The sequence below is a fragment of the Castor canadensis genome, chromosome 5 (genome assembly GCF_047511655.1).
Source record: "Castor canadensis chromosome 5, mCasCan1.hap1v2, whole genome shotgun sequence".
NCBI classification, from domain to species: Eukaryota; Metazoa; Chordata; class Mammalia; order Rodentia; family Castoridae; genus Castor; species Castor canadensis.
Window position 1 is genome coordinate 160,455,621 of NC_133390.1, and position 14,351 is coordinate 160,469,971.

The 14,351-nt window shown below is 40.1% G+C and overlaps 1 protein-coding gene across 1 annotated transcript in view; it reads right to left on the reverse strand.

Annotated features, from left to right (window-relative positions):
* Samhd1 (SAM and HD domain containing deoxynucleoside triphosphate triphosphohydrolase 1) overlaps positions 1-14,351 on the reverse strand; it is a 46,836-nt gene that overhangs the window by 3,540 nt on the left and 28,945 nt on the right. The window contains exons 11-15 of the mRNA XM_020175261.2: positions 14,082-14,197; positions 9,292-9,431; positions 7,747-7,842; positions 2,783-2,887; positions 1,980-2,117 (exon numbers count right to left, since the gene is read on the reverse strand). Coding sequence (XP_020030850.1) covers positions 1,980-2,117; positions 2,783-2,887; positions 7,747-7,842; positions 9,292-9,431; positions 14,082-14,197 — 595 coding nt within the window. The remainder of the gene's footprint in view (positions 1-1,979; positions 2,118-2,782; positions 2,888-7,746; positions 7,843-9,291; positions 9,432-14,081; positions 14,198-14,351) is intronic.

A 14,351-nucleotide genomic window follows, 5' to 3' on the forward strand; every position in this document is an offset into this window, starting at 1 on the left:
ACAAAAAAACAAAACAAAAAAAAAGAAAACAAAACCTCAGTCAATGAGTGAATGTGCCTAGATTTAAGGTGGTTGATACTACATGCACATGCTTTAGTAGTGTCTTCACTCTGCCCTGGCCTCCCCCAGTTCTAATGGCTGGAGTTTCAGTGGTTTGTTTTCCTCCACTGCTATAGTTCCTGAGGTGCACACACTTCCTTATTTCCATGGGTCTCACTACACACACACACACACACACACACACACACACACACACCACACACACACACACACACCACACACACGTGTGTCAAGAAAGGCAGGTTTTAAGTATTCCGTACATCAGAAAAGTCCTCTTCCATTGCTGATTAGCCAAAGTTCTCCATAATCTAGTCCACTCTTCCACTTTCCCTCTCACCATTGGACAATTAGGATTTTCTACTCCTGGTCCTCTTGCTCTCAAATTGCTTGCCTTGTGCCTTTGCTTGCTCAGCTTCCATTGTCAGACTTGTCCATCCCTCTCCCTCTTCTCAGCCTGACCTGACCGGCTCTTTCCTTCTTCACAAGACTTTCCCCACAGCTCACCAGCCCTTGGAAGCTACCTGAACCCACCTGTTTCATGCCTCTGACACTTAGTAATGTGCTAACTTCCTAACCATTTGTTTGTTCCCTTTAGCATCTGAGGCACAGGGGAGCATAGACAACTGTGCTATAAGGGAAAGGACAAGTCCAGGAAGTAAAGTGCAGTAGCCCACCTGCCTGCCAACTGCATTCAGTCAGTCAGTCAGTTAACACATATCAAATGGCCATTCTCTGTGCAGCCAATATGGACAATTTTAACATTTCCTACAGGGTTGGCAAATGTAGCTTGGTACCGCTGCCCCTCTACACTGTTTCTAGAGAATTTAGTTTACTGACATACCAAATAACCAGGTTCCAGCCCAGCACCACAAAAACAACAAATAATAATAATAAAAAAAAAAACACACAACAAAAACGTTATCAAGCCAGGCACCAATGGCTCATGCCTACAATCCTAGCTACTCAGGAGGCAGAGATCAGGAGGATCGAGGTTTGAAGCCAGCCATGGCAAATACTTCACGAGACCCTATCTCAAAAAACCCTTCACAAAAAAGGACTGGTGGCATTGCTCAAAGTGTAGGTTCTGAGTTCAAACGTCAATACCAAAAGGAAAAAAAACAAAAACAAACAAACTCAAAACACTTGCTATCAGTTGAATGTGACCTTAAATAAGTTATCTACTCAGCTTAACTGAAAAGATTGGGGACTTAACTGAAAGACTGGGACACTATGACTCACTTCCCAGGGACACTGTGAGGGCAAGACAACTGGTGACAATATTATAAAGCACTAGTCACATGCTCACCATCATGTTGGATCAGTAGTACAATAATGATAGAGAACTCACTCCCAAGTACTATAGGAAGAAGTCACTGGTTGACATAGATTTTAAAAGGAAAGAAAGTGAAAGACTGTTTTAAAACCATAACCAAATGGCTATAATTCATCCATTCATTTGTTTTTTGTACTGCTGGGGATTGAACCCAGGGCTGTGTGCACGATAAGCAAACATTCTGCCACTGAGCTAAATCCCCAAGCTCATGGCTATAATTTAAATAAGAACTTCTCCAGCAGCTCATGCCTATAATCCTAGCAACTTGGGAGGTACAAATTGGGAGGATCATTGTTTGAGACCAGTCCGAACAAAAAGTTTTCAAGACCCCATCTCAACCAATAAAAAGTGGTGTGTGCCTATCATCCTAGCAACATGGGAAGTGAAAAAGTGCTGGGGGCATGGTTCAAATGAAAGGCCCTAAGAGAGAAAGCCAAAGTGAGAGAGAAAGGGGGGGAGGGGGGAAGAAAGAGAGAGAGAGAGAGAGAGAGAGAAACACGAACTCAGGGGACAGAAAGTATCTCTTTTGTTTTGTCCTTAAGAATTAAAAAATGTGCACAGTATGTGCGTAAGAGGCCACACCGACCTGCGGCTTGGTGAAGTCTTTGATCAGGCACCAATGAACAAAGTGCTGTCTAGCAGCATACAAACTCTTTTCATCTGTCTTCTTACAATATACACGAATCAGCTGCTCTGCAAATCTCTCTGGCAGAAGCTGTGAAACCTTTTTAAAAAAGAAAAGATGACATTATCCCCTTGAATTCATGCATCAGAAGGTACCAACTGCCCTCCAGGCTCCTAAGCACCATTGTCTATGTTGTATTAAAAGTACCACATTACCTAGCATGGGTAAAACCCTGGTTCAGTTCCCAGCACCGATCGTATCTCAGTCATAATCCAAAGAAAAAAATCAAGATAATTGTCACATTGCAAAATATCTCACAATTTTGTATTAATTAGTAAAAGACTGAAAGGAATATATTATATAACTATATACAGCCCACAGACTCTCACACAGAAGATATGCAAATAAGCCCATTTAACTTGTAGGGCTTCAATCATGTAGCACTCAGTTCCCGCCAGATTTGTAACCTAGCCTCTAAACTAAACACTATCAGGCTCAGCACCCTGAGTGCTGGGATTATAGATGTGTACCACCATGCCAGACAAAATATGCCCTTTTTTTGGCAGTACTAGGGTTTGAACCCAGGGCCTTGTGCTTGCTAGACAAGTGTTCTACCACTTGAACCACGCTCTAGCCAAAATATGTCTCTGTTTAATTCACACACACTGACTTTACATTCTAATCAGCATGTAAAATGTAAATTTACTATAAAGGCTTTCCAAATGTATTCCACTAACATATACTTGTTTTGTGTAGGTAGTCACCTGGTCTTTGCTAATCTTGATTGCTTTTCTGGAGTCGCTCTTACAGTAGAAGTGGACATGATCAATCGGATTCTTGTCTTTCATTCCATAATCCATGTTGATAACCTCAATAAAAGCAATGCAAAACAACCATGAGAACTGGATTCAGACTGTGATTCAGGGCATCACAAGAAATGAGTACAGCCCTCTGGGGGTTCAGAAGTAAGAACACAAGGAAGTTGCCAGATAGTGGAATAAAAATAACCCGAGTGCATAGCCATCAATGGGGCTTTGGTTTAGAAACTTGGGGGTGGGAGGAAAATGGAAATGAATTTGTTTGTTCAACATAGTGGGGCTTAGAATCAGTACCTAAAATGTGGTAGACACCAGAAATACAGATTTGTAAATACAATTGGAGCCCACAGACCACAGACTGAAGTTGAATAATTACAAAATTCCTATCTAACCACATTTGTTTAAAAAGTTACCAAGGAAAAGCAAAGCATGCTTTGATCTGTCAAACAATTGACCTAAGGTGGCCTGGGGTGCCAAGGAATGACTGGAAATGTTTCCCTGGGAAAATGGTTTTACTAAGTGAACAGGAATTGACCTGGACTAGGTAGGAAGGAAGGGTGTCTGGGCAGAAGAAAAAGTTCTAAGGCAGAGGGGCTTGGAACTGCCTGATGGATTTGGCAACATTGAAGTCACTGGTGATCTTGGTGAAAGTAGCTCTGCATAGTAATGGCAACAGAAGAAGGTTCAGGAGTAAACAAGTAATAAAAAGTAAGAGAATACAATTCTTACATGTTTGGCTGTTAAGAAGAGGCAAGAAGTACAGGTTGAGCATCTCTAAACAGAAAATTCAAACCTAAAACTTTTCTTTTTACTATTTTGGAAGTACTGGGATTTGAACTCAGAGCTTCATCCTTACTAGGTGAGCACTCTACCACTTGAACCATGCCCCCAGTTCTTTTTGCTTTCACTTTGCTTTTTAGATAGGGGCTCATGCTGACTTTGCCTGGGCTGTTCACCAACTGTGATCCTCCTACCTTCATCTCTTTTTTTCTTTTTTTTTGGTGGTACTGAGGTTTAAATACAGGTTGAACTCAGAGCCTCATATTTGCTAGGCAGGCCCTCTTACTAACTGAGCAACTCTACCAGACCTTTTTTATGATGGGTTTTTTTGAGATAGTGTCTCATGAACTATTGCTGGGGACTGGCTTTGATTCTCCTGATCTTTGCTTCCTGACTAGCTAGGATTATAGGCATGAGTCCTTGCACCTGGCTCTTCCTACATCTCTTGAGTAGCTGGGACTATAGGCGTCTACTACCACACCTGGTCCTGAAATCTGAAACTTTTATAGTGCCAACATAATACTCAAATTTTTGGATTTTGGAGCATTTTCAATTCCAGGATTTTGGATTAAAAGTGCTAATAAAATGTCATAAAGTTTATGCAAATATTCCAAAATCTGAAAAACTCTGAAATCCGAAACACTTCTGGTCCCAAGTATTTTGTATAAGGAACACTCAACCTGTACCTGGAGAGAGATATGGATCCTGAGGAAGGTAAGGGGATACACCTGTTCAATGAGTTTGACCCTGAAGGATAAGAGAGGATGAAGAGCAGTGTGGAGACTGATTTTCTTAAGATCAAAGACTAGGTAACTGCCGATGGGAAAGTCTGATGGAAGGAGGAGAGAACGGTTAGTGTCGGGTTTCACAGAAGAGACAATACAGAATGGGCTCCACCGCTGTACTTCCCAATGTGGTAGCACTAACCACATGTGACTTATTTATTTGTCTGTTTTTGAGATGGGAATCTCACTATGTTGCGAGGCTCAAGCAATCTTCCTGCCTTGGCTTCCCTACTGGCTGGGAGTACAAGTGCAAGCCACACCGGTAGCAAGGCTTTTAAATTTACTTAATAATGGGTGCAATAAAAAAATTCAATTTTTCAGTTGTAGAGACCACATTTTAAGTGCTCAATAGCACCAGTCACAGGGATATAGGCCATTTCTGTCAGTGTAGGAAGTTCTCCCAGGCAGTGTGGCTAGAACACAACAGGAAGGCGGGATACACCTGCAGATGGAATCGACCTGGCTTATGTGGTGATGTAGGTTGATGGAGTTCTTACCTAACGGTCTACATGTATTTTATCTCTGGAACTCAGTTTCTTTTTGGTGATGCTGGGGATCTAACCCAAAGCCTTGCACTTGCTGGACAAGCACTCTATCATTGAACTACATCCCCAATTCTGTATTTTACCTCTGAAATCAGGGCCATGATTGGGTTATTCACTGAGGATGAATACAGCTGGGGCTGGGGAACAGGAATGGAGGCCAGAGAGGAGTGAAGATGATTTGAAATAGTCATTATGGAGACTGAGAGAATTGTACTAAGCCTGCCAGAAAGTACAGAGGCTCAGCTGAGGTGGGTGACCATGAATTTATAGCCATGTAGTGACTGTTTCCAGCAGCATGTGTGAGCCCCGGTATATGCAGGAAGAAGCTTAGATTCAATTCATCTATGTCATTTGGCCCTTTGCTAGGAAGATGCAAAGAAGGGGAAGGGAGTTCAGGGTGAGTGCAGAAAATAAGTGAATTACTGAATCACAAAATCTAAATTAGATTATGAGGAAAATAAAGATAGGACTGACAAGCTGTAAGTAAGAAGACAGCCGGACGAAGTAGATAATCCTACTAAGGAAGCAGAGATTGGGAGGACTGCAGTTCAAGGCTAGCCTAGGCAAAAAGTTCAAGCGACCCATTTCAACCAATAAAAAGCTGGGTGTGGTGGTGTGCACCTGTCATCCCAGCTATATAAGAAGTATAAATAGGAGGATTATAGTCCAGGATGGCCTGGGCATGAACACAAGACCTTACTTGAAAAATCACTAAAGCCAAAAGGGTTGGGGTGTGGCTTAATTGGTAGAGCACCTACTTAGCAAGCATAAGGTCCAATAAACTAGAATAAGCAAATAAAGAGGGGTTTGTGGACAGAAAACAGGATGCCTATATCAGTGATTTTTTTTTTGTGATAGTACTGGAATTTGAACTCAGGGCCTCATGCTTGTTAGGTAGGCACTCTACCACTTGAGCCACTCCAACAGCCCTTTTTGTTTTTTTGAGATAGGGTCTTGAGAACTATTTGCCTCAAACCACGATCCTCCTGATCTCTGCCTCCTGAGTAGCTAGGATTACAGGTGGGGCCACTGGTGTCTAGCATATATTAGTGATTTTAAAGAGAAGGTAGTTTCAAATATTGATAAAAGTCCAAGGTACAGCTGGGTGCGGAGGTAGGAATATTGCCAAATTCAGGCTAGTCTGGGCTACACAGGAAGACCCTATAACACACACAAAAAAGTCTAAGGTGTAACCTGCTAGAGCATTGGCTGAGGTGAAGTGCATAAGGTAACAGGATGAAAATAAAGATGTCAGAGTTGGCTCCATGTGGACTATGAAGTCACTCAGGATAATGGCAGGAAATGGAGCAGAGAGAAAAACTGAGACATACCAAAAACTTCAAGCACTTCAAGGTGATTTGTGCAAAACTGATTATCTCCTTAGGACAAATTCCTAGACTGAAATTGCTGGGTCAATTACAATTTTGGGACATACTTCTAATTTGGTCTTTTGTACCAATTTACACTTGCATTTTCACATGCCTCGACACAGAATTATGTAATACTTTTTTTCCTGTAAGTCTGATGTTAAGAAAAAAAAAGTGTTCTAGCTGGGCGCCAGTTGCTCACACCTGTCTGTAATCCTAGTGACTCAGGAGGATCGCAATTTGAAGCCAGCTGTGGGCAAATAGTTCATGAGATCCTATCTCAGAAAAAAAACCCATCGCCAAAAAAAAAAAAAAAAGACAGGCTGAAGGAGTGGCTCAAGGTGTAGGCCCTGAGTTCAAACCCCAGTACAGAAAAACAAACAAACAAACAAACAAACAAAAATGTTCATTGCTGCTCAACTTGGGTTTGTTTGATTATTGGTAAGGCTAAATTTCTTTTCATGTCTACTTGCCATGTGTATGTTTTCTCCTACTATATTCTCTTCAAGTACCTCTGATCCTACATCCACTTGGAGGTTGCACTTGGAGTGAGAGAAAAAGCAGCTGGGAGGGTAAGGGATTGAATGGGGTTGACTGTTACACTGAGGTCAAGATGGTCCCTCCAGTAAAGCAGCAAGGGCCAGGGCAAGCACAAAGGAACCCAGGGAAAATGCTGGGGCTGGGGAAAGAAGCCTTTTGGAGTCTCAGAAAGTCAAAATAAGAGATCCCTTTATTCCAGTGGATCCTCCTCTACTGAACAGGAAACTGCAGCTGGATCTGTAGATCCCAGGCACGCCAGAGTCAGCCAAGGGAGCAGGAGATGGGCCCAATGGCCATCCACTTACTATAGCCTTTACCAAAGAATGGCCATGGAGAGAATGCTCTTCACAAAAGGACTTGTTAACAAGAAGGGAACAGAAGAGAAGCTTATGGAAAAATATACAAGGAGAACACTGTCTTGGGACTTCAGAGGAGTAGGACTCTAAAAAGAATTCATTATAGAAAACAGGAGAAAACACGAGAAGCTGTTTGGCTTTCTCATCAGGGCATAAGAAGCCCCTGCAGCCTCTATGAAGACAGAACAAAAAAATCCTAGCGTTTCCCATTGTGTATGTATGTACACAGTTAAAAAAAACTAGTTGGCATTACTTTTGTAGCTGAAAAAATTTTAAAACACTATGTACAATGCTTTATTGATCATTTAACACCAATTATATTAAAAACATTAGCAAAACATCACAAAGACAGTTTAAAAAGTGGTTAATAATGGTGATTCTCCCTATGAGACCATAGGTGAATTCTCTTTCTCTCTTTCTTTCTTTCATCTTTCCATGTTTTTCAAAATTTCTATAATGAACATGTACTACTTTGATAATGAGGGTAGGTTTTATCTTAAAATTTTCACCTAGTGTATACTTAGGCTGACTACTTACATCCACTATGAAATCTTCGGCCTTCAGTTCAACTTCCAGTAATATTTCCTTAGGTTTAGCATTGGCCACCTCTTTTGGAAGGCCTTCATAGTTTTCCTAGAAAAGACAAGACACACGATGTTAGAATCCTGGTTTTTCATCATTAAGTACTTGTGCCAACTGGTTCCCTCTTCACCAAGAAAAATACTGTTCCTGCCTATGCCATCCTTCAAAACAATAGAGAGATTTTTGTAACAGCAGTTTCACATTTCAAAAGAGAGAGAGAGAGAAAAAAGGCACTAACCTATTAGTAAAACAGGAGGAAGTAAAGTGTACCCCCCAAATTATTACGAAGTAGAGTGTTGGTTATTTGTGTTATGGATTTCTTGCAAACAGAGAAATCTTCAACAAGCCAGAGGCAAAAACAGTTATTTGGATTGGAAAAGACAGACACATGGCAGCTGGGAGAACCTGACAGACTGGGAAGGAAGGAAGTACAGCTAATTCTTGACCAACACAGATTTGAATTGTGCAGTTCCATTTATGAGAGTTTTTTTTTAATATGTGACAATTTGACAAAACTTGCAGACAATCTCATAGACTAGAAATGTGGAAAATAAGAAAAAGTTGGGTATGCCATAAATGTATAAAATATATGTAAATAATAATCTATTTTATCATTTACTACTATAAACACATAATAATCTACTGCATAAAGTTAAAATTTGTCAAAACATACAGACCCAAACATAGACCTGATACGATGCCGTTTGAAGTCGGGAGAAATGTGAACAGACATGAGATGCAGTATGAGACAGCAACTGCCAATGGTTAACTACAGGACAGAATGCACAACTGGCCTCCCACCTCCTGCTGCTGTTGTGTTGAGTTCAAGTGTTGCAAGTACCCACTCAAAATGACTTGTGAACTAACCACCTCTGTGTGCAGTTTACTTATCGCAATAAAAAGTGATCTCTCTTGGTCTTGCGTATAGTTCACTATATATAATACATACAACATACAAAATAAATGTGGGTTGACATGTTACGGGTAAGGCTTCTGGGCAATAGCAGGCTATTAGTAGTTAAATGTTTTTGGAGTCAAATGTTGTAAGTTGGGCTTGGACTGCTTTCCTCCAGAACCTTCCATTTTGCACCTCAAAAACAAAAAACCTTACATATTCAAAAAAAAAAAATGTTATAGGCCAATTTTTGACTGCCCCTAACCCTAACATTGTTCAAGGGCCAGCTGTAGTTAAAACAGGTCCTCAGAGTCTTGAAGCTCACACAGGTACCTCATGTGGAACACCCTTTCCCTTCTATTCATTTTCCCATACTTGGATCTAGTCAAAATTTGAGGTCCCTCCCTCTTCCTGGATGACAGAGCAGAGGTTCGGAGTCAGACCTGGCTGACTATGCCTCAGTTTCTCATCTATGAAGCAGGCCTAACTCCAGAGCTGTGAAGGTTGATGGGAATAAACAGTATTGTGATGACCTTAATGGATCTCTTGGAGGACAGACTGTGGTAACATTTTATTAACAGGAAGATCCAGGTAACTCAGCTTACCTTTTGGATCTTTTCTTTCTTCCCTGGCTGGGTCTCACCCACATACTTGTATAGATTACGATATTCAATATTTCTTAAAATCTCCTGTGCAACACTCAGTTTGGGATCAGTAGAATACAAAATCTCCAGAAAAATGTTATCTGCCAATTTGACAAAATTTCAGTTATATTAAAATGAAAACACAAGACTTAAAGACATATACATTGCTATACTCCTGAAATGGTTTTGAGAAGCAGTTTCACAAATCTGGGTACATTATGATTTTAGCAATGTGGATTTTTTTTCAATTTTATTTTATCATTTTTACATTTATTTACATTATTTGGGCCACCTCCCCACCCCCGCAATGTGAATTTTTTTAATAGAAGTAAACCTTTTAAAAAATGGTCCAGTCAACATCATGAATTTCCTTCAAGGTAATCCAGTACATGGGGAAGGAGAGAGATGAAATAAAACTGCAACAGGACTGATGACTGTGGAGCTGGGGGATGGGTAGGCACACAGAGGGAGATTGATTACCTGATAACCTAAATTAGTGGTCATAACAATTGCAATGCTTAAAATAGCTATAGAGGTTGGAGGTAGGGGTGGCTCAAGAGGTAGTGTGCTTGAGTTTAAATCCCAGTACCACCAAAAAAAAAAAAAGAAAGACAATATATTTAGGGCTCAGTGATAGAGCACTTGACTCTCATGTTCCAGGCCGAGGTTCAACCTCCAGCACTGCAAAAAAAACAAAACAAAACAAAAAACCAACAAAAAAACATATCTACATCCAGAAACATTAAACAGAAGCAGTGATTTAGGAAGCAGAGAACAGGCAGGTTATGGTATCTTCATGTGATGACCACTAATCAGCAATAGAAAAGGAGGAATTACTAATGGGCACAACCTGGATGACTCTCAAAGACACAAAGCGGGGTGTCATGTGTCTTCTTCCACAGAGGAATACACACTGAATGATTCCACTGATATAAATTCTCCAACAGGCACACGCTGCTTACCTCAGCTTGGGAAAGAACACAAGGGAGTTTCTGACAAGAAGGTCATGTTCTGTCTTGTATTTGTCAAAACTCTAGCAAATGTACACAAGATGTACGCATGCATACAAATTATACACAAATTTTACATCAAAAGAAAAAACAAGAGAAAATAAAAACACAATTGTTGGATTTTAGTTCATATGAATGTTGAAGAATTTAGGGTAACATATTGACAATTTACTTTGGTTTTTCAAAAAAAAAATTTTTGGCAGTACTGGGGTTTGAACTCTGGGCCTTGTGCTTGCTAGGCAGGCGCTCTACCACTTAAGCCATGCCCCCAGTTCTTGTAATTGACTTTGAAAGGCATAAAAATAAAATGGATTAGCAGATGGATAGGGGATGTTAAGTGACAGACACATGATAAAGCAAATTCAGTAAATACTACGTTTAGATGGTGCATGCATAGGTGTTCATTGTAAAATTTTTCAACATTGCTGTATGTTTTCAGTACTTCCTTAAAAATGTGAAAGAAAATTTCAAAAAAATAGGAAGTTAAGGCGTTTCTTTTCTTTTCTTTTTTGGTGATACTGGGGTTTGAACTCAGGGCCTTGTTTTTGCTAGGCAAGTGCTGTATCACTTGAGCCACACCTTCAGCACGTTTTGCTTTGGATGATTTTTTAGACAGGATCTTTTGTTTTTGCCTGGGGCCTGCCTAGACTATGATCCTCCTATCGATGCCTCTTGCAGCTGGGACCAAAAGCTCAATGAACAATGCCTGGCTTATTGGTTGAGATGGCGTCTTGCTTTTTGCCTAGGCCAGCCTTGAACTTGATCCTCTCTACCTCTGCCTCCTGTGTAGCTGAGACTACAGTGTGAGCCACTGTGCCTGGCTGGAAGTTGAAATAATATGAGCTGACTTTTAGGAAAGCTGCAAAAGTAATTAAGGCCCTCCTGGTCCTATTCCGTCAAGGTCATATAGTTAAGGACAATAAGGATTATAATACTGCTCAGAATAATATGCAAGAAAAGTTAAGATTGTCCCTGTATCAAATGACAAAAGTGGGAAAGGCCATGTTTGTTCTCCCACACTCTAACAGAGAACAAATATGTGCCCAATCTCTTGTCTGGGATTTTTTTACCTACAGCAAATGATTCGAGGAGAATTTAGATAAGTGGTATCAAACTGGGGTATGTAGGACATGCTTGTCTAAAAACTTCTAAGTAACCTGAGAGGGCAGTATATTCATGGACGGGAAGCACTGAAACCTCTTTCAGCAGCTTCACCTTCTACAGTAGTCAAGTGGATGACTTCAACATTGCTACAATGTCCAAGTGGGTCTCCCCCACAGGACAACAGATAATTTAGGTGTATGGAACCTTCACTGTGAGCAAGAGCAATGTGAGCTCTGCATGTAGTATCCACATTAGAATGTATGTTAGTTTGTCAGTCGACCAAGCATTTATAATCCAGAATTCATGTCTTTTTTTTCTTCTTTTTTTTTTATGGTACTGGGGTTTGAACCCAGGGTCTACGCCTTGAGCCACTCTACCAGCCCTTTTTTGTGATGAGTTTTTTTGAGATAGCATCTCAGGAACTATTTGCCTGGGCTGGCTTTGAACTGCGATCCTCCTGATCTCTGCCTCCTGAGTAGCTAGGTGTGAGCCACTGGTATCCAGACAGAATTCATTACTTTTTACCAAAGATGGTTTAAATATAAATATAACTTAACTGAATAAATTGCTGAAACCGGCTTGTAATGAAGGATTGAAGAAGACTTTCCAAAATATTTGCTTCATTACAAATAAAAGTTAAGAATAAATAACCCCAGATTGCTCAAAATGATTTAAAATCTCCTTTTCCATTTCTATCAGCAGGATTGGAGTATGGCTCAAGAGATAGAGCACCTGCTTTGCAAGTGCAAAGTCCTAAATTCAAACCCCACTCCCACAAAAACAACAAAAAAATCCATTTCCATTAACATAATGATGAGACTAGCTTATCTACTTTGTTACTAAAACAAACATAGCAACAACTCAGATATATATTATCTACTGCTAGTTACTTTGTCATCAATCCAACCTAGATTAGACAAATTAACAAGCAAGGAACAAATTCAGGGGTCACATTATAAACCTTATACAGTGCACATAAAGATATTTACTATGAAGAATCACTATTTCACTTCTAATTTCTGGCTTAGTTATGATTGGAAAAGGGCTAAAAACTTTACAAGTAGCTAGGATTATGGGTGTGAGCTACTGGTACCCAGACAGAATTCATGCCTTTTTACCAAAGTATTTCTCTAGGTTAACTGCCTGCTATGTATACATTTATCCTCCTGTGTCTCTGGGGGATTGCTGCCAAAATCTAAGGATGCTCAAATACCTTACATAAGATACCCTGTGTATATCCTCCTGTATACTTTGAATCATCCTGAAATTACTTATAGCTAATAAAGTGAAAATGCTATACAAATAGTTATACTGTATTGTTTAGCGAGTAACCACAGAATATTTTTGATCTGTGATTGATTCAATCTATAGAGAGCACTGCTGATATGCTGGCTAGCTATTTGTAAGGAACAACATGGGGCTAAGGATGTATCTCAGAGGTAGAACACTTGTCTAGAATAGGCAAAGCCCTGGGTTCAATTCTTAGCACCAAAGAGGGGGAAAAAGGAATAATAGGTACAGTTTTTGTAATTTAAAAATTTTCTCTATTTCTTCTCATTATATTTATTGATGTGTAATGTTAAGTCTGACAAGTTAAATAAGAAAATTTGGGCTTTATATTTTGTGTCTTCCCTCCCCCAGTTTCATTTCTCTAGTAATTTTACTTTTTTTCCCCTTTGTGATGTTGGGGAGCTGATCCAGGGCAAGTGCTCTACCACCAAGGTATATCCCTTGCTAGTAGTTCAATTTTGTCCTATTTTACAATCTACATGGGGTTGGAATTTTTTTTTTTTTTGGCAGTATTGGGGTTTGAACTAAGGGCTTTGTGCTTGCTACAATGGCACTCTACCACTTGAGCCATGCCCCTAGCCTGGAAATTTTTTAAATTGGTTCTTCAAAGACAGTTTGAGAAGATCTGTTCAGGTTTCTAGCAGGGTGCCACAAACAGAAGCTAGCTGTGTAGGACCTTGAGCAGTATGAGGCAGGAAGCTGCTGTGGTATGGTGTGGTGTGGTATGATCTGGTGTATCTCACCCACTTGGCCTCTGTTGCCTTTGCCGATTTTTAGAGCTTCAGCCTGTCCACTGAAGTTCTGTGTACTGTGTGATTGCTTTCTAATTACATTTTTAGTTAAACAGTTTCATGATTTGCAACTAAGAACTGGTCTATCCTTTTTGTCCTATTTCCCTTTGCTTTTCTGATCTTTATTTCTCAGTCTACACTTTCCTGGTTGGAAGAACCAGCTGCCAGGCCTTCATTCTCCTCCTTCTCACCCTGTTTCTGCAGAAGTATGTAAGATGTTCTCAGCATCCTATGTCTTCCAGTGAAAATGATGCTAATTTTTTTTATAGTATTAGTTTAGTTGTGTTATAAATTAAATAATAGTGAGTACTGAATACATGCCAAGTCTGTATTAGGCACTGTACTTCATTTAAGCATCAAAATACAACTATATGCTACATACATGCTTTTCTAAACATGAGGAAAGTAAGGTCAGAGAGGTTAACTCACTTTACCAAGGTCACCTTTATACGATTGTTCAGAAAGCTAAAATACTTTTTGGAAAGTCAGCCACCTGCAATCCAGGGACACCCTTCACCATATCTAAAATGGACTATCCATGTGACCTCATTCTCACCTGTGAGCTTAGTGAAGGCTTCCATGTCGTCGATTGCTGTAGAAATTCGATACTTTTTCCCTTCAGCACCTTGGATTTCTATGTAGGGGTCTGCTTTGAGGAAGGCATCTGTAATCCTAAAGGTTATTTTGTGAATGTTTGCTTTACGTCCTATGTAAAAGGGTCTTCCTGCTTTAGGAAAATAAAATCTTGAGGTATGACGTCCGAAAGACACCTGCTTCTTGATTGTGTTGAATAAGTGCATGGTGACCTGTAGCTTCCATGCTTAGG